The sequence below is a fragment of the Calonectris borealis genome, chromosome 1, assembly GCF_964195595.1.
Source record: "Calonectris borealis chromosome 1, bCalBor7.hap1.2, whole genome shotgun sequence".
In the NCBI taxonomy this organism is placed as follows: Eukaryota; Metazoa; Chordata; class Aves; order Procellariiformes; family Procellariidae; genus Calonectris; species Calonectris borealis.
The window spans coordinates 127,864,231-127,884,632 of NC_134312.1; the positions used below are offsets into that span (position 1 = coordinate 127,864,231).

The 20,402-nt window shown below is 37.3% G+C and overlaps 1 protein-coding gene across 2 annotated transcripts in view; it reads left to right on the forward strand.

Annotated features, from left to right (window-relative positions):
- Positions 1–20,402, forward strand: part of DMD (dystrophin) — a 1,244,291-nt gene that overhangs the window by 616,718 nt on the left and 607,171 nt on the right. For both annotated transcript variants that reach the window (XM_075174519.1, XM_075174510.1), the window contains exon 44: positions 5,650–5,800. In XM_075174519.1, the coding sequence (XP_075030620.1) occupies positions 5,650–5,800 (151 nt within the window). The remainder of the gene's footprint in view (positions 1–5,649; positions 5,801–20,402) is intronic.

Here is a 20,402-nt window from a genome sequence, read left to right on the forward strand (position 1 = left end):
CAACTGACTGTGAAGTTTTGCTAAAGTGGAATGTGATCATAGAAGTGGATTTCATAGTTTCTCAAGGAATGTCATCAAAATATCAAGGAATTAATTGGACCGCAGATACAAAATTAAGATTTGGTTTACAACAACAAACCAATAACCTTTTGCACCCTGTCTCTTGTTTGTGACTTTCTGGTATTCAAAGTTCTTTCCTTCCACCTTTGCATGGCTTCTTAAAAATGGCAGCCTCGGGACATGGAACATGTAGTTTAATCCCATTGTATAGAGTTCCACTGACAGCATATCCAAATTGGCATCTGTAAATCTTTGTGCAATATCATGTACAATACTACCAAGAAATACTAAATTTTGCTTGTAGCAAGTCAAGTCCAAAGGTTTAGTAGAGTGGTAATCTTTGAAGGAAGGAAAGCACCAATATTTTTATGGCTTAATGTAAATGGTGCTGCATATTACCTCAGCAGTTGTCTTTGGTTGCTTTTTTGCTTTCTTGCTTTCCAGAAGCAAAATAAATCCATTATGTGCTAATGAGAAAAAAGGAAATCGCTCCCTCAAGCCATTGCTTAACATGTTCCCTGCTGGAGTGTCAGAAAAAAATTAGGCCGGCGTACCAGTTGTTTTTCACTTGTCAACTCTAACATACGCAAGTTAGAGGAATAAGGCCACCTTAGTAAGAGCTCATGTACAACGCTTACACCCTTTGCAATGTATACAAGTCATACATTCCAGTCTGGAGTCCGTATTGGAACCTGACACTTGGCTTCAGGGTGCCTGCTTGTGTCTTCTTATCGAGCATATGCTAAGAAAAACAGGAGAGGAGGACACATCAAAGAGGAAATACTGCCCAAAAATCAGACAGTCACCTTCTATCCACACCATTTTCACTTACGCCTGTCAAAGGGAAAGGGATTTAAGTAGATGAAGATAGAGATGAATGGATACACTGGGATTTTTTAGCTCAATGATTTGCGTCTGACAGCAAACAAGGGTGGATCCCTAGGTAAGAGTATATGAACAAGGCCTGTAATGACTTTCCTAAGCTCCAAATTGCGTGCTTGGGGATTCCTGAGGCAGCCATAGTCTTTTTGAGCTTTCATAGTCCTCAGAGCATTGCTCTTTTATGAATTCACTTATGCATTTTTACCATCTACATTCTGCTGTGCCAAGACTTCAGCAAGTTAGCTGCTCAGTGTTTGTAGTTAATTAGCCTTCTCCTTTTGTGGGTTTTGAACTTGGATTGCAAATGATAAAACAAACAAACAAAAGCCTCTTTGTTTTTAAATTTTAAAAAGCTATTTAGAGTAGTACTGTGTGTCAAAGGATGTAATACACAGGTTTAGCAGGGGAAGCTCTCACTTAGGTATACCCGGGAGGGGTGTCCCATAACACACAGTGTGAGCATGAAGCTGCATGGTGATGTCTTCTTTCACCCCCCATTTCAAATGGACTTGCACCTGCCACTGCAGCAACAACTCCATCTTCTCTTATCACTGTAACAGTACTTAAGTACAGTTAATCACTGAAAGAGCATTGAATTTTAGTGGATTTGCCTGTCCATAAATTTCCTCTGTTTTTTACTGATGCTTAATATTGGTTTATACTTATTATACTGAGAATAATAAGTTTTTTTAAGACAGGAGCGATAAGCATTAGCATTTAAACTTGTAAGTTTTAAATATACATATCTTCTCACTACAACTTTTCTCTTTTCTTCTCCTTGCAACTGTTATTAGCCAAAGCAAAGGGAGGAAGAATGGAGAGTCACCGGAGATTCATTTTGCAAGTGCTGGAGTGCAAATTCAGTGATACTAATATCAACCCCTACTGAATTTTTGCATTTAAGCTGCTGATAAACTTCCTCATGCTGAGAAGAGTAATTTCATTTTGTGAGGAACAGGAGGAAAGCTGTTTTAATGTAGTGTCCAAAATGAGAAACCATACTGGACCAAAAGAAATGGCTTTTAACTTTTATTTTCTAAGTGATTTTTTGAAATGTAAAATAAGATTTTTCCTTGTAATTCAGAGTAAGGCAGTTAAAAAAAAATTATAATGTGCCTTTCAGTTATGGTTTGACTTGTTTTGAAAAATAAAGTATGATAAGCGTGATAAATGATCACAATCATTTTAATAAATAAGTGAGGTGAGTGACTACAATTTTTAACCGGATCAGTAGTCTGTTTGCTTACAATATTGCTAAGAAATGCAACACACATGGCAGATCTTGAACAACTCCTGTGTTCATCTGTAGCTAAGCAGAGCGATCATAAACATTAACGAGGAATCTAAATGTATTTCTTTGAACATAATTTAAACATATATAAGATTTTTACTGTGATTGCAGTCAGGTTTCATAACAGCAATGAAAAGTAGACCACAGTCAAGCCAGTGGTTTGAAAACTGTGATGTCTCCACTTGGCATTGCTTGACAAAGAGAGAAAAATGCAAAGGGGACAACTGATAGGGCAAAGGTGGAAACAAATACCTAGCCATCTCAAGAGGGTTATACTACACGAAGGGAAGAGAACATAGAAGAAAGGTCCAGTGGTATAAGATGTTATAGCAGTGTAGGATGTGTTTGATTACCATAGCCCTATTTTTGTAAAATGTGTCTTCAAATGATACTTTTCCCTGATTTATTCAACAAAAATATTTTGAGTTCGTGAGCTGTGCTTATTCTTGAAAGATGTTTTGTAGTACCCATTTTGATGCCTCAACAGCAAAATTCCACCAACTGCTATGTGTAGAAATTACTATAAATGTCTGTATCTATTTTTCATTCTTCAGTAGACAGAGGTTTTGTGCACTGATTATTTTGTATTTGGTCTTTTTCAACAATTTATTAGATGGTTGATACTGGGTTCCAAAATAAAATCTGTGAGAATGCTATTTAAATAACAGCTTCACAGTATACTAAAAACTTACTACAGCTTGAATTTATAGGGAGCAAAGAGACTTATGTCAGCTTCTGTGGGAAGCTGTCAGCCCATAAAGGCTCAGAGGAGTCCTTCCATAAACTACTTTTTGATCTTTAAGTCTTTTTTTCTTCTTAAATATTTTTTAGTTTTAACTAGTAAGGTTCTGTATTCTGAATGTTATGATGTATTGTTTTGTCCCAGGCTGCATCTTTCTCCATCTTCATCTGTCATCAGTATTAATGGCATGACTGATCATTTGGTCAATCAGCGCTGAGCTCTGACACCTTCTTTGCTGTGGCTTTATCAGGCATGCAGCCATATTAAAATCGATACAATAAAGATTACCTGATCTGTTCTGATAGTTTGTCTGTGTCCATTTCCAATGAAATTTACTGAACATGCTGTCATTTATTAGAGTGGTTTGGAATGCATGTTTGGACTGCATAGGACTAAGCAGTAACTATTCTCTTTTAAATCAAATAAAGGCTCTGGTGTTTAGCAGCTATTAACCTCAGGGCCCATGAATCAAGTTCTGCTTGAGGAACAAAAAGTGTTGATTCACAGTTAGAGGACTACTCTTCTATGCAGAATTTAGACTCTCTGTTCTTTTAAAATGTGTTTTTAAAAGTTTTAATTAAATAACTATTATTTTTCCTTCAGCACCTTATGACCAAACTAGTAGAACAGTACAAGGAATACTTTTATCTCAACTGCTTTCTGTGATCAAATGTTCCTTTTTTAAAAAAAAATCATTCCCATAGATTCCTAATTGCGGGTTTTTTCTATGCCTTATACTTTCCCTATCTTATAGTTAATGTAACAGAATAAGTACAAAGTCTCTGTTTCACTGCTTGCTGGTCCAACTCTATTTTGCGTCTTATTAATGAAAAGTGATTACCATATGCAGTATGATAGACGTAAGAAAACTGCATCTTTGTATGGATGTGTTCAGCAAAATAAATCTTCTTTGTCTACCAGAAAAGGAGATCTAGGGAAAAGTATATATCCTTCTGTAGACGATTATGAATGGACATAGTGCTATTCATACTGTATGGTATTAAAAGATTTTAAAATGTGAAAACCAAGGTGGGAACATATAACCAATAGAAGAGAAGAAAAACTTATATTTTCTTCTAAAAAATGAAAAATCATCAGTACAATGGAAGAGGTGGTCTGTATTCCCTGATAGTAACATGATTTTATTTGGTGAATTAAACTCTCTAACATTCAAATAATCATATAGTTTGTCCAGATTACTTCCTAGCAAAATAATTGAGCGTCTTTGTTTTTATCCTTTAAGTACACCCTAAAACATATTATAATCCCATAAAGGAGGATTATTAAACTAAAAAACAGTAGCATGTTTAATGAGGATCTGCTAACAAAACATTCTAGCTAATCTCTGATTAGTGATCACATTTCGACACCAATCCAAAACACAGGATAACTGAATTCCTTAAGACATAAACCATCTGCAAAAAAAAGCCCCAAATTCTGTCTTCATTTCATTTCTTTAGTACTTGGCAGTGGCTAAGGCAAACAGGTCTTGAACCAGGTCAATCAGTCACTCTGAATAAAAACAAATTAGATCTCCCCAAAGTGCCAGAAGTTCTTACACGGTCTTTTATGTAGTGGACTGTAGACTTGCAGATGTGGTAGTAATATTTTTCATCCTTGCTTATTGTAAAAAACCCTATTTTTTAATATTTTAATTTTGTTTCAATCATCCTTGTATTTCAGGCATTTTATTTTTGCATAACTATCTTTATCAAATACTCAAAGTGAAAGATATATAGAAAAAAGGGTTTAATAAAGGGTCTATTTACACAATACAAGTAGAAATTCCTTTGAAGAGAGTTGCATTTTCTTTGTAATAATAATAAATGGACATTTGTATGCATTGGAGAGGCAGACAAAATTAGTTTCTCTCAGTAAAACTGGAGCAGAATTGTGGTATATGCTTGGGATCCTTTGCAGTAGTCTCTCACAACAGCAATTGCCATTAAAAAAATAGTCTTTTGCATCTGTATTACATATAATATTAGAATTTATATTTCTAAAAAAAAAAACATCCTTTAATCCTGATAGGATCATGGGACTAAAGTTGGGAAGTAAGGATTTAAGGATCTGTCTACTGATTTTTCATCCTTTGTCTTATGATATGGTAGGTCAAATCCATCACAGATCTTTTAAGCTATTTTCCCTTTGAAAAGGGATCTAAAAATCAATGTATGGTCACAACACACAGCCAGTATGTTAGCCAGCAGTGACTGTTTGCAGTGTTGGTAGCTACAGCAAATTACTAAGGTGCATTAGGAGCCTTTTGTCAGCACTGGTGTTTTCTTCATTCTAGAATCTAGCATCTGACAGAGGGGTATACCCAGTTACACTGGGGCCTGTGGGTATTGTACCTATGATGTGAGTTAGTGTGTGTTAATAAAGCTGTAAATTGAAAACATGTTCTGACTGAATTCATTTGAAACATTGAAAAGGATTTAAAAATTGATAAGACAGTGATTTGTGACACATATACTTAATGATAATTTCACTGTTCAGAAGTACTACCATGTTTCCATTTGATATAACTGTTAGAAATGCTGATACATGATGCCATCAGCATCACACCAAATTTAACCTGAGACATCCAACATTATTTGTTTTCTTTTTTTTTTCTGTAGTCAATAAATAAAATATCAATAGATAGTTATTTCATCTCCTTTCATACTTGCAGACGGTTTGACAAATCTTTGGAAAAGTGGCGGCTTTTTCATTGTGACATGAAGAGCTTTAATCATTGGCTAACTGAAACTGAAGAGAAGCTGTCGAGAGCACAGGTAGAGGCTGGAGACATGGGTCATGTGAAAACCAACCAATTTCTCCAGGTATGATTTGATTAACCCATTTCCTGTTTTTCTGCAGTGATTAGAAATTTGCAGGTCTGGGTACTCTGTATAGTTTTGCAGTTCATTTAAGGAGGATTTCTAGTGTTGAGTGGCCAGTGGCAATTTTGGTCAGATATTTTTGTTGTCCTTGTTAACTAAGAATTTTTAATAGTTTGTTTTAAAATACATTTTTAAAAGAAGGAAAATATAGGATAACATGGTATATTGTGGTACTTCATAGTTACATATTTGTTTGGTCTTTATTTAAAGTGCTCATTAATTTCCATCTGATACTTATGACCAGCAGAAGTATCAGACTTAATTTTAAAGTCTTGTGGAAGAAATGTGATTAACCATTGAGCTGTACAAGAGATATTCCATGAACTATGTCTTGCAAGTATTGCTTATTTGGCCTGTTTCATGTTTTAATCAAAGAACCTTGAGGATGCTTTTTGTGAAATGCAGTGTGACAGAATAGCCTCTTAGTTCCTATGTGTCCACTTCTAATTTGTATGCTTTTCATCTTGCAAGCTCTTTGAGCATCGTAAGGAAAATAATAACTCTAGTTTCTTGGTAGTTTATTTCATTTCCCTCTTGTATGATTGAAATGGTAATGGGTATGAAGAATTAATTCTAAACTGATGTTTTGCAAGTTGATAGGTTCAGCTGAATAACATGGCTTGACTAAACTCTGGATTCATGTTATAAATTACTACCTGTGCATAAGAAAAAAAATTCTGTTAAACTAATCGGCATTTGTACATTTGAATTGCTGGATTGGATTACTGGATTTCAGGTTGAAAGAAGTTAGGTTTATCTAATATTAAAGGTACAGTTTTGTTTTGAATGCAACACTAATCTACTTTTTGGCCTACAGCTAAAAAAATAAATCATGTCTTTTGAATTTTAATATTTAAAGTCTCCTTTTTAAGATTTAGGCTGCTATTTCTTGACTGTAAAACTGCTGAACTGAAAAGGAAACCAAATCATGCGGTGCAAGTATGAAAAAAAGATAACTGTTAAGTAGTACATTAAGCTGAAGTATTTAAAATAGCAGGTAAATATTTTTCTGCAAATGACTATCAACACTTCGAACACTGAAGAAGTCTAAGGTCTGGCTGACAAAATAGAATGTCATCAAGGAATTAAAGATGCTCTTTACTGTGTATGTAAAAGGTAGCTGAGTTCATGTGTATTTCCACTGAAATTTTGTCTCCCTTTCTCTGTCCCACACTTTTAAGCATTTCTTTGAAAAACATTTAAAATCCTAAAGTAAGACACGAGTATCTATGTGGCGAATAGTAATACAGTGTCACAAAGCCTGCCCTTTCTTCTTTGTTTTGCCTCTGCTCTATCACCCTTCTTGGCACTATTCTGGTATCCTTGAGCAGCTTCAAATGAGAACTTAGAAAAAAAATGTTTTTTTCTAACCCCTTTCTAAAACAGTATTTTCTCTCTGAGAAGAGGTTGGTTTTTGAAAGTGGCCAGACCAAGGTAAGATGTATCATGGACGTTATAAATGCACTGGGTGTGTAGCACATTTCATAGTCCCAATAGATTAGAAACATTATTTTCTTGTCACCATTGAGAAAGAAGTTCATACTGAATTGAACATCACACTGAAAGACCCTGAGATAATGCCTCGTTATGCAGAAGCTTAGATTTCAGTGTAGAACAAGACTGCTTGTTTTACATTTCCCTTTGACCTAGCCTCCTTCTCATCTGTTATCTATTTGTTATTTTCTTATGCAATATATGAGAACATTTTGAACAGATGTTTGCAGAATGGATTTCTACCAAGATTCTCTGTTAGCAGTCCATCAAGCTTTTTTTTTCTTCCTTTTTCCCTTGTGTTAGAAATCCCAGGAACTCACAAATTTGTCTCTCAAACATTTCATTTAGCTCAGTACAACAGACAAAACTACCTTTCTAATGAAAAGTCAGATAGTGTGAAAATATTCCAACTAACCTCAAGAATGCAGACCCCATGTTAGTTAACATTTATTTGTGAAAGAATGTTTAGTCTGAAGTTGCATTGTTCCCATTCTCTTCATTGGTTCTTTCTTTATTTTGCTGGGTCTTGTTTGAAAAGTATTAGGCTTCTGTGAGGCTGACAGAAGAGATCATTAGAATTTCCATTAGGTAAACAGTTAAAACAGCTGAGCGTTTTGATTTACTAGATTAGCAACTTGTTTTATTAATGAGATCATGCTGCTTAGTGAACCATATTCAGAACTAACAGGATTTGTTTGAAAATGCTTTCACGAGCAAGTGAATAGTCTTGTATTCAACAAGGAACTGTTTCAGAAAAAAAATTATACAAAACGTTCAGATGTGTAATACTATTTCTAGGTAGGACTGCTTTGGAAAAGTAAAGATTAATGTGTTCATTAACATTCAGTAAATACAGAGAGTCAAATGTTAATGTAAAATGAAACAGTCAACATTATGATTAGGTGATTATGTTAATATAGGTTAAGAGGTAATTACATTCTTTTAGGTCTATTTGGGGAGGGGAGGTGTGTTCCTTTTTGCTGCACAATGGCATGATATTAAACAACATTTATGCATTATATATAATGTGAACGAAACTTAATAATAGAATTGTTTCATTTCAGGTCATGAATACTTAAATATTCTTATTGTGAATTTTTCACTAAGACTTTTTGAGAACAGAACTTGTGTTGAAAAAAAAAATCATATTTCAGTTTTTAAGAAATAGTAGTTGACTTCTTTTATGATTAGGAGACACAGGATTTAAAAGGATGTTTTACAGATAGCACATCATATAATCCCTTTGAAACATATTGAACCCTGTCTTGAAAGTAGTTAAAGATTTTTTCTGCTCTCATTATTCTGACTGAAAGGTTTTTCTGTCTCTTCACTCCTTAATGCTTGGTGACTTTAACTTCTTTGGCTTCCTGGAGTTGCACTTGGTTTATTTATTTTTGTGCCAAGACTGAGTTGTAGTTCAGTTTTATCTACTCCCTGATGTTTATCCCCTTCTGTTCTTATAGGCTGCAGTCATTTTCCCTGTTGGATCTCATTTGGTAAACTAAAGCCACAGTTTTCTAATCTGCTTTCATATGATAGCTAGACAACTTGACTCTTCTTTCCTGTGCCTATTCCTTTTTCTGGAACATAGGTTCTCAAAATAGCACACTATTATGCAAACTGAAATACCATCCATACCGTCATCAAGATAGCTCAGGTGCGGTATTTTATGGTTGGATCTTACTATGGCTGAATGTTAGAATATCATTTGCAATCATCTAAAATTTGTTATTTCATTTTTTTTTTTTCTTGTTGTCTGCCTTGCAGCCCCAGTCTACATTCCATTTCATATGTAAAAATAAAGTACAGGTTGTACTGGAAATTAATGCCAGGTTAATATGCAGAAAAAGCAAACAAGAATTAGTATTGCGGGGGGGGGGTAGGGGGGCGCGGAGGGGAGGGCGTTCATGTGCCATAGATAAATGCTAAAAAGACAGCTACAAAAGGAGGCATTCTTCAACAGTTTCAGAACTAGACTTTCAAGTTACATTTCTGAATCATTATCTGAGAATTTAAAAATAGTATTCTTATTTTAAAAATATGGAACATCCAGAATATTTGTTCTTTACACTAGTATTAAGAATTGCTCAGCAGTCTATATTTAGTATCCACTTTTGGGTTGCAAGTTTATTTTATTATTTTAGGTGGTGTGGTTTTTTTTAATAAGTAAATTAATTAGGTTCTCGGTCTGAATTTTGAAACAATTCCTTTGTGTTCATGATGTTCATCTATTGTGGCTGGTCAGTGATGGGTACTTCCCACTAAACAGGCAAGGGCTGGATTTTATTTTCTATAATTTCATTGTTTCAAAAATATTGCTATTATGTAATTATTAATTTCTCAAGTATTTACTTTCGTTTACAGGCATAAATATCAAGGATATTATGTTTATTTTTTAAGGTCACAGAGGACTTTAAATAATCAGTAAGATTTTGAAATTATTGGGTGTTGGCCTTATTAATTATACTCAACCTTCTGAGGATACTGTGAGTATACAAATTGCTTGTCAGTTACAGGTATCTCTTAAATTGTTCATACATTCAATTATCCAACATTTACATTTTAGAGTACTTATCCAAGCTTGCAAAAGGCTTGTGAATGACTCATGCCTTCTCTAGACCTTCTTTCTACTGCACTGTAATGTCAGGAACGTCACATTTTTGTCTTGTAGATGTTTAAAATAAAAAGATATAGAGAATCGAGGCTTCAGTGCTGAAAGTCACGGTCATGCTAATAATTTCTCTCTTTTATATCTAAATTGGATTATATGGATATTGATGATTTAATAACCACTAAATTTAAACAGTTCTTTCTGGAATACAGCACAAATGGAATCAGAGGATATGAAAGAAAAAATGTGTTTCAGTGCTTGAGGCCACGTATTCTCATACCACGAAAACACAGTGGTAAGTGGGTGGATAGTTTACTCTGTTTTCCCCCAAATATAAAACTTGTAAAAATACATTTTTTTATCTAATAATTATGGCTTTCATATTTTAGATTTTGTATTTTAGATTTATTTCCTGCTTTACTGAGTGATAAAGGTTATACCAATAATCTCTGATTCTTCTTGTTCCAGTTGGGATTCCATTTGGATTCAGATGGTTCACTTTTGTTCCATTTGGATCAATTTTGCTCCACCTGGTTCAATTTTGACTAGTGTTTCTTGGTGTTATGAAATATTTTCAGAGAAATAGTAGAAATGTAGCAAAATATTATTTCTGGTCAAAGAGATGTCTATGATTGCTTACTGATTCTACAAGAGAGAGAAAATACAGAATGTGGAATCAATGAGAAACCAATTTAACATTGTTTTAGAGGAATCTTTAATTAGAATGATCATGGTACATACTACAGTGTCCTTCATATTGCAAGGGCATATCTGAAAGGATATATATCTGGCAGGAATGTATTATTGGCTAATATTTTGTAAATACCAAAAGCACACAATCATGTTGACAACAGATTCTACAGTCTTTTTTTTTTTTTTTTAATTAAGGTTCTCCTTACAATTTTACACATCCTTAGTACTTTGACTAAATGTTCTGAACTAAGCACTAAAATGTTCTAAACATGATAGCCAGCCTATATGAATGCCATCAGTTCTTACTTACATATTGACTGGATCATTTATTCAGAGAAGCTTACTGGTTTTCTTTTTACTGAATATCACCCTCTTATCAAACACCTCTGAGTGCAGCATGCTACTGCCCCTAAGAAAGAAATTTGTCGGCCGGACCCATCCCACAGGGAAGTCTGCTGCCTCCCTGGGGCCCGGGTGAAGGACATTACTAGGAAGCTCCCTAGTCTCGTGCAGGCCTCCGATCACTGCCCGCTACTGGTTATACAGGCTGGCAGTGAGGAGGTTGCAGGGAGAAGTCCCGAAGGGATCAAAAGGGACTTCAGGGCGCTGGGGCGACTCGTGGGAGGATCGGGAGCACAGGTAGTGTTTTCCTCGATCCCTTCAGTGGCAGGGAGGAACACTGAAAGGAACAGGAAAACTCATCGGATCAACACGTGGCTCAGGGGCTGGTGCCATTGGCAGAATTTTGGCTTCTTTGACCACGGGGAGGTTTACACAGCACCGGGCCTGCTGGCGACAGACGGAGTTCAGCTGTCTCACAGGGGGAAAAGGATTCTCGCATGTGAGTTGGCCGGGCTCATCGAGAGGGCTTTAAACTAGGTTCGAAGGGGGAAGGGGATAAAACCAGACTCACTAGAGAAGAGCCTAGGGGCGGCACGCCATTGTCGGGGGAGAAATTGGCAGCCCAGCTCAAGTGAATCTATACCAATGCACGCAGCATGGGCGGCAAACAGGAGGAGCTGGAAGCCATTGTGCAGCGGGGTAGCTATGACTTAGTCGCCATCACGGAAACGTGGTGGGATGAGTCTCATGATTGGAGTGCTGCAATGGATAGCTATAAGCTCTTCAGAAGGGACAGGTGAGGAAGGAGAGGCGGTGGGGTAGCCCTGTATGTTAGGGAGTGCTTCGACTGTCTAGAGCTCGATGGTAGTGATGACGAGGTCGAATGCTTGTGGGTAAGGATGAGGGGGAAGGCCAACAAGGCAGATATCCTGCTGGGAGTCTATTATAGACCACCTAGCCAGGACGAGGAGGCAGACGAAATATTCTACCAGAGGCTGGCAGAAGTCTCTCAGTCGCTAGCCCTTGTTCTCGTGGGGGACTTCAACTTTCCGGATGTCTGCTGGAAATACCACATGGCAGAGAGGAAACAGTGGAGGAGGTTCCTGGAGTGTGTGGAGGATAACTTCCTGACGCAGCTGGTAAGCGAGCCCACCAGGGGAGGTGCCTCGCTTGACCTGCTGTTCACGAACAGAGAAGGGCTGGTGGGAGATGTGGTGGTCGGAGGCCGGCTTGGGCTTAGCAACCAAGAAATGGTAGAATTTTCGATACTTGGTGAAGTAAGGAGGGGGGCCAGCAAAACCGCTACCATGGACTTCCAGAGGGCGGACTTTGGCCTGCTCAGGACACTGGTCGAGAGGGTCCCTTGGGGGACGGTCCTGAAGGGCAAAGGGGCCCAGGAAGGCTGGACGTTCTTCAAGAAGGAAGTCTTAAAGGCGCAGAAGCGGGCTGTCCCCATGTGCCGCAAGAAGAACGGGAGGGGAAGGCGACCGGCCTGGCTGAACGGGGAGCTCTGGCTGGGACTCAGGAAAAAAAGGAGAGTTTATCACTTGTGGAGGAAGGGTCAGGCAACTCAGGAAGAGTACAGGGATCGCGTTAGGTCGTGCAGAGAGGAAATTAGAAAAGCAAAAGCCCGGCTAGAACTCAACCTGGCCACTGTCGTGAGAGACAACAAAAAATGCTTTTATAAGTATGTTAATGACAAAAGGAGAGCCAAGGAGAATCTCCATCCTCTATTGGATGCGGGGGGGAACGTTGCCACCAAGGACGAGGAAAAGGCTGAGGTACTCAACGCCTTCTTTGCCTCAGTCTTTAGTAGTCAGAGTGGTTATCCTCAGGGTACTCAGCCCCGTGAGCTGGAAGACAGGGACGACGAGCAGGATAAACCCCCCATAATTCAAGAGGATGAAGTTCATGACCTGCTATGCCACCTGGACGTTCACAAGTCTATGGGGCCAGATGGGATCCACCCGAGGGTACTGAGGGAGCTGGCGGAAAAGCTTGCCGAGCCGCTCTCCATCATTTACCAGCAGTCCTGGTTAACTGGGGAGGTCCCGGACGACTGGAGGCTCGCCAATGTGACCGCCCATCTACAAGAAGGGCTGGAGGGAGGATCTGGGGAACTACAGGCCGGTCAGCCTGACCTCGGTGCCGGGGAAGATCGTGGAGCAGTTGGTTTTGAGGGTGCTCACAAGCCATGTCCGGGACAACCAGGGGATCAGGCCCAGCCAGCACGGGTTCATGGAAGGCAGGTCCTGCTTGACCAACCTGATCTCCTTCTATGAGCAGGTGACCCACCTAGTGGATGAGGGAAAGGCCGTGGATGTGGTCTACTTGGACTTCAGCAAAGCCTTTGACACTGTCTCCCACAGCATTCTCCTAGAGAAGCTGCCGACTCACGGCCTAGACAGGTACACTCTTCGCTGGGTAAAAAACTGGCTGGACGGCCGAGCCCAGAGAGTTGTGGTCAACGGAGTTAAATCCAGTTGGCGGCCGGTCACGAGCGGTGTTCCCCAGGGCTCAGTACTGGGGCCGGTCTTGTTCAATATCTTTATCAATGATCTGGACGAGGGGATCGAGTGCTCCCTCAGTAAGTTTACAGATGACACCAAGCTGGGCGGGAGTGTTGATCTGCTGGAGGGTAGGAAGGCTCTGCAGAGGGACCTGGACAGGCTGGATCGATGGGCCGAGCCCAACTGTGTGAGGTTCAACAAGGCCAAGTGCCGGGTCCTGCACTTCGGCCACAACAACCCCATGCAACGCTACAGGCTTGGGGAAGAGTGGCTGGAAAGCTGCCCAGAGGAAAAGGACCTGGGGGTGCTGATTGACAGCCGGCTGAACATGAGCTGGCAGTGTGCCCAGGTGGCCAAGAAGGCCAACGGCATCCTGGCCTGTATCAGAAATAGTGTGGCCAGCAGGAGTAGGGAGGTGATCGTGCCCCTGTACTCGTCACTGGTGAGGCCGCACCTCGAATCCTGTGTTCAGTTTTGGGCCCCTGACTACAAGAAGGACATGGAGGTGCTGGAGCGTGTCCAGAGGAGGGCAACGAAGCTGGTGAAGGGCCTGGAGCACAAGTCTTATGAGGAGCGTCTGAGGGAACTGGGACTGTTTAACCTGGAGAAGAGGAGGCTGAGGGGAGACCTCATTGCGCTCTACAACTACCTGAAAGGAGGTTGTAGCAAGGTGGGTGTTGGTCTCTTCTGCCAAGTAACTAGCGATAGGACAAGAGGAAATGGCCTCAAGTTGCACCAAGGGAGGTTTAGACTGGACATTAGGAGAAATTTCTTTACTGAAAGAGTGGTCAGGCCTTGGAACAGGCTGCCCAGGGAAGTGGTGGAGTCACCATCCCTGGAAGTATTTAAAAGACGTGTAGATGAGGCCCTTAGGGACATGGTGTAGTGGGCATGGTGTGTTGGGTTGACGGTTGGACACGATGATCTTAGAGGTCTTTTCCAACCTGTATGGTTCTATGATTCTATGATTTATAATCAGTGACACGAACAGATAATACACTTCAGATTCAGCAAATCTATTAATGTTTTTGCCATGGTATAAATAGAGTAGTTAATCTGACCATGTCTTGGAAGTTTTGGGAAATGAGTGACTAAATGAATGACTACTTCGAAGGAGGATGATATTGGTTCTTTTGCCTAACAAAACATTTATCTGGTTTGCTTCTGTAAGTCTTTCAAAAGTACATCTCTTATTGCATCAGAGATCACTATGGCATATGATTAAATCTGTGAGTGTTGATGCATAGATGTGAAGATAAGACAAAGTTATGAGACTTGAACTGTGTCACTTAATGACTGGTCAGCCTGGGAGTCTTTCTAGGTCTTCTGATGTGAACAATTAGCCATTAAAAATGCTTACATAAAACAATCGGGGAAGGGTAAGACTCTTGGGGAATAACTTTCTATACATATTAGTTCTATAAATTAGTACAAATAGGTCTTGTTGTGGCCCTTTTCATGGATAGCTTTATTAATCTTATTTAGAACCTTGCATCTCAACAGATTTTGCAAACTCTATCCATCACATGCAGCTTTTCATTACCATCTTATTTTAGACTAAAGCCATAAAGTAAAGCCATATAGTAAGCACACTGGACAAAACAGCAGGTTAATATTATGTTGCTTTAAAAAGTAAACTGTTTTTTTAAAAAAAACCTGTATTATAAAAACCTGCATTATCAAAACATCAATGTTTATGCAGAGCAAACAGCAAAGGATCAGCATCTGCCCTTGAAGTGTCTAAAAAATACTTTAGCTAAATTTACTTATCCTAATTTTGGAAGTCAATTTTTGTCAGGTTGTGATGAACTGTCCTTTGTCTTTTGCACTTAGGTGTTTTACAGTGAGTTCCTTTTTACTGACAACCTTTACAGGCACCTTTGTGGAGGTGTTTGTTTGTTTGTTTGTTAATATAAGGAGAAAAGTCAAGGGAGTTGGGTATGAGTTTCACCAGTGATGGGTGGATATTGAAGAATGGAGTTTTTGGCTAGACTATTTTACTATTTATTGTTCATTTCAGATAAACTTGTCAGTTCATTTATTTCTCCAAGGTGTTATGTTATCTAAAGAGACAGAATGTAGCAGGCATGGAAATAGTGGTAACATGCTTGAGTTGTTTAAATAAAATATTTACTTCTGCCCTACAGCAAACTTCCAACATACTTCTTTCCTACTTAATATTTGGATGTGACATCCATCTCACCAAAACAGGTTCAGAGTAGGCATCTGTATTTCAGCTTGTAATCCTGATCTTCCTTTGTAGACAAAGAAGAAAAACAGGCACTTCCAGGGTGAAGGTCATCTGACCTTTCTGAGATACCCAGAATATTTGAAAGTGAACTGTGACAGCATTGGATGTGTTAACTTCTTTAGAAAAAATTGAATTAATATTTTATTGGTAAATTTTATTTAGTTTAGGGGTTTTTTTAGTTTTTAAAGAAAAGTTGAGCACTCATGGAAACATAAGAACCTGAAAATGTTTAAGAATGAATTTACTTCAGGTGTGCTCCTTCCTCCCTTGAATGCATATTTCATCAGGTTTTGAATATTCAGAGATTACTAGTACTAGTGAACCAGCACTGATGCTAGCCAGAATGTATTACAAAGTAATGTATTCATGCTGAAATAAATATATTTTTATAATTGGACTAGCCATTTTGCCACAGTACAAAAATAAAATTCACTGAATGATTCACTGCATGTAATGGAAGAGAATAAAAAATATTTAAATTAATTGTATTTCCAGTGTGTTCTGTGAACACCAGAAGTATTGAAGCTAGAATTCCTAGGGTTTTGTGTTTTGTAGTTATCTGTAAGTTCCAGTTGAAATATTTTCCTCCATGGGGGGCTTTATAAGATGTTTCTTTTTTGTGTGAATTCTGAGCTGTGTACTAATGTCTACACACTACACCTGTTCCCCTGTGAGTGACCAATAGTATCTTGTTTTCTTTATCTGGTTGCCTTTTTTTTAAAATAAATTATAAAATGTCATTATTTTTTATAATTCTAATCTGTCAAATTTGTTTAAAATTAAACAGAATATTTAAAACTATGGGGGAAGATTAGGGTAGAAGACAGACCAGCAGATAATCAGAGAGCTCAATCATATAAACTTAAAAAAATCAGATTGAAAACTGGATTAATTATTTTCCAAAAAGTAGTTTCTTTAAAACTATTTCACTTGTTTTGTTAAAGAGTTATCAAGTACTTCATTACCAACAATTACTTGTTAGAAAACATTTTAGATGGAGGCTATTTCTTTCTTTTGTCCTGTTTAGAGCTCCCTGAAGAAATCTGTTCTCACTTTTGTTGCTTGCATCATGCTGGCTTGCAGTGGTGCATGCAATTGATTTTCTTTCTAAAACTAAAAACTAAAAAAGAAAAAAGTCATATTATTTCAGTAAAGCTTATGGCAGAATTTCAGGACAAAATTAGATATTTATAGTAGACACTATTTGATCTCAATCTTTTTTTTTCTGTTATACTTCTACAGGCAGCAAATATTCTATTACCTAGTTACTCTTCTAAAAAACAAATGCAACACAGATATGCTGTAGCTTCTCACTCAAAATCTAAGCTTGCAATGGATGAAAGAAAAACCTATAAAAACTACACAATTTTTAAAATCTGTTTGACTTTTCACAATGGAAATGAGACCTATAGAAAAAAATCTTTTATTTTATAGGTCTAAGTATTTTGCATTTTCTGAATATCTTCTAAATTCGAACAATATTCTGCCTTGATTATGATTAAAAGGAGAAATAAATATGTTCTTGTACCTCACATACTCAGACTGTTTAAAAGCTTCAATTTTTATTGAATGATTTAAGGATGTGTAATGACTTGTGGAGCATGGCAAATTCCAGTTTATGCATCAATTGGAACAAGAATATAATGGGCTGTTGTACTCATTATCTGACTATATTAAATCTGAGATGTACATATCTCAGAATTTTGCTGATTTCAGAATGGTTTCTTGAGTTTTGTTTTGTTTTGTTTTTTAATGAAGGCAGCAAACCCTTACAGTATGTTAATCTATACAGGACACTCTTGTCAAAAAATGCTAGGAGAAGGGGAAGAAGAAATGAAAGATAACATATTTTGAGCAGCTTTTCCAATGTACAATGACTATATTAGGATGACAAATATCTGCCAATTTCACAGTATTATGAGGTGTCTCACCATATCGCCTCAAAAGTGGACAGTCAAAATCAGTTATGATTTTGTGGAAATGTAGCATAAGAGAACATTTATAGAGGAGATGTACTGAAACTGGACAAGGTTCTGCTATTGGGGTGGTATTAGAAGTAAAATTAAAATATTCGGAAAACAATTTGGTTATGTAATAAGAATGTTTCTGAATTGCAGGGTCCTAAGATGAGCAGAGGTCTCTCTGAATGTTAATTTCCCATTAGTGTGGTGGAATTGGGAACTATTACTCTCCTGTGTTATATAAGACAATTCATACAAGTTTTATTTTACTGAAAGCTGGAAATAGATGCTGATTCTTTAATATAAGTTAGGTGATCAGTTTTATTTATTTATTTTTCATTATTTGTTGGTACCGGATAACTATGTTCTGTCGCCTTCCATAGCAAGACAAGGTGTTCCCTCTTAGTGGCTAGACTCTAAGAACACATTAATGCCAGCTACTGCTTTTTTGCTAAAATATCTGGCTATTTATCTCTCATTATGAACCTCACCCTATGTCCCATGGTTCAGTCCTTACAGATCTCTCAAATGAAAACCAAATACTGTTCCATTTGTCCAGCCTGTGTGGAGCCATTAGATCACAGTTTATTTCTGGAGACTGTAAGATAAACTAAAAATTCTGATCACAAAAATTTTCTTTCTGTGCTTTTGCAGTAAGCATGACACCTATCTGAAATAGTTTGCACAAGACGTTTTTCCTTTAACAGTTGTTTTTAATAGCTGAAACAGAAAAGATATGTTCTCCACATTGTATGTAAATCATTGGTTTTAGTGGGAGGGTTTGCTAATGTGTTTATGTGATGTTTTTAGTACTGGTATTTTAGTAAATTGACGCCTTTAACAAAAAACACAACAAGAGTTATTTTGTTATAAATGTGTCTGTGTCTGAAAACAGCATGAGAGACTTTTGCTTGTGCCTTCAAAGGCAAAATCCTTTTTGGAGTAAACTTAAAAAAAAAAAAAAAAAAGCACAATCTGTTTTAGTAGACCTAACTTTCCAGAGAGCAAAATTCTTTCTAAATTCAGCTAAATCTTTCAGGAGCTGTTTGTCTTAAAGTAATCTACCAGAATCCTTAGCACACATTAAAATCTATTCTGAATGAATGAGTATTTGGTAGCTCTTGTAAAGAGTAGAGTAGATCTCAGGAACCGCTCCAGTAACACAAAGTACTGTTGTGTTTTCTATTAGATTATAAAGGCTTCAGGACAAGGAGTGTTTGTCTGTAATTGCACATTGTCCAGTGCAGTGGTGCCTTAGTTTTAGCTGGGCTTTCTCTCAAGAGCTCAGAGCTAGAATCATGCTGTTTGCAAACATTGCATTTGTGATCAATACAGAACAAAGAGTTTAGGAGTAAACTGAAAATACTGATTTTTATTAGATTTAATGATTTTGTGATTTATCTTGATGATTTTAGAATATTGTCAAAACTGTATACTTCAATTAAAGAGGGTACTCTAGCATACTGTACCCGTAGTATGTATTATTTATCTACTGTTTTGATTTTGGAAGACATCAATCTCATTTATGATGACTGACAACATCTTTTCTTTTGAGTCTTTTATTAGCCCTTACATTACTACTGAGTGTTACAGGATTTAGAGATGCAGAGCAACTCATGCACCTAGGAAGGTACCTTGTGATATTGCTGCAACCCTTAGCTGCCTCAAATAAAGCCTGCTCTGGTACTTTCTAAATTTACTATCACTACCCTATTTCATTACCTCTTTTGTAACTGTAATGCCTTCAGCAATGGCTTCTGTTACACAAGACTGATGATTCTCAAAACCCTTCTCCAACCCTGCCGTAAGCAAGGGAAGCTATGTGAGAGTGCTTTTGTGTCTGAATTCTCTGCAAGATGACAACAGCAGTGATTTTGTAAGTTTGAATAATACAAAGACTTTGCCAAAATATCAAATTAATGAACTTAGGCTGATAAACTTATCATCTTTGCGTTCATTTGTTTGTTTGTTTTAAAAAGGAAAGAAATGTAATGACCCAAACAGTACATATTTTGTTTTTAAAATAATAATAGAGAAGCAATCCAACAGTTAATTCTGATGTCATGATGTTTTTGCTAGAGGAAATCATGCTTTTGGAGCATAGCAACTTTGACAGTTTGAAAATCCTAAATTATTAATCAGCAAATATCAAATAGAGGTTTAGTGTATAGCCAAGAGCTTGTTGTGTTATTGAGGTTTTTTATGTCAAAACTCTGTGGATCTGTTAAAATTACTACAGTAGTTTCTTTTATGATGGACGAGACTAATAAAAAAGGGACTTTATGGTGGTCTATTGTGAGCTTTAAGAAAGTTAGAGGACTAAATGTATCATCCTGATAATCATTTTAGTATAAAAGTGAATCATATAAAAAGGAGTATATTTATTATATCTTTTTTGTTTCTCCAGAATCCCCAAAATCTATGAAAGAGGCAGTTCCATGGAATATATTGAATGTTTCATATTAACAAATAAATATTTGTTATTAAACTGAAAGCTAATGGTTTTTAATGAATATTTGTACCTGTATTCATATTTGAAATGCTGCTGACACTAGGTCTAGGTTACCGTGTTTTTCCATGATAGATTTCCAGTTTATTTTTAAAAGCTACAGGAAACACTAGAATTAAAGTTTTCCATGTTTTTTTTCACATATTCATAGTCACTGTTTAATTAAATTCA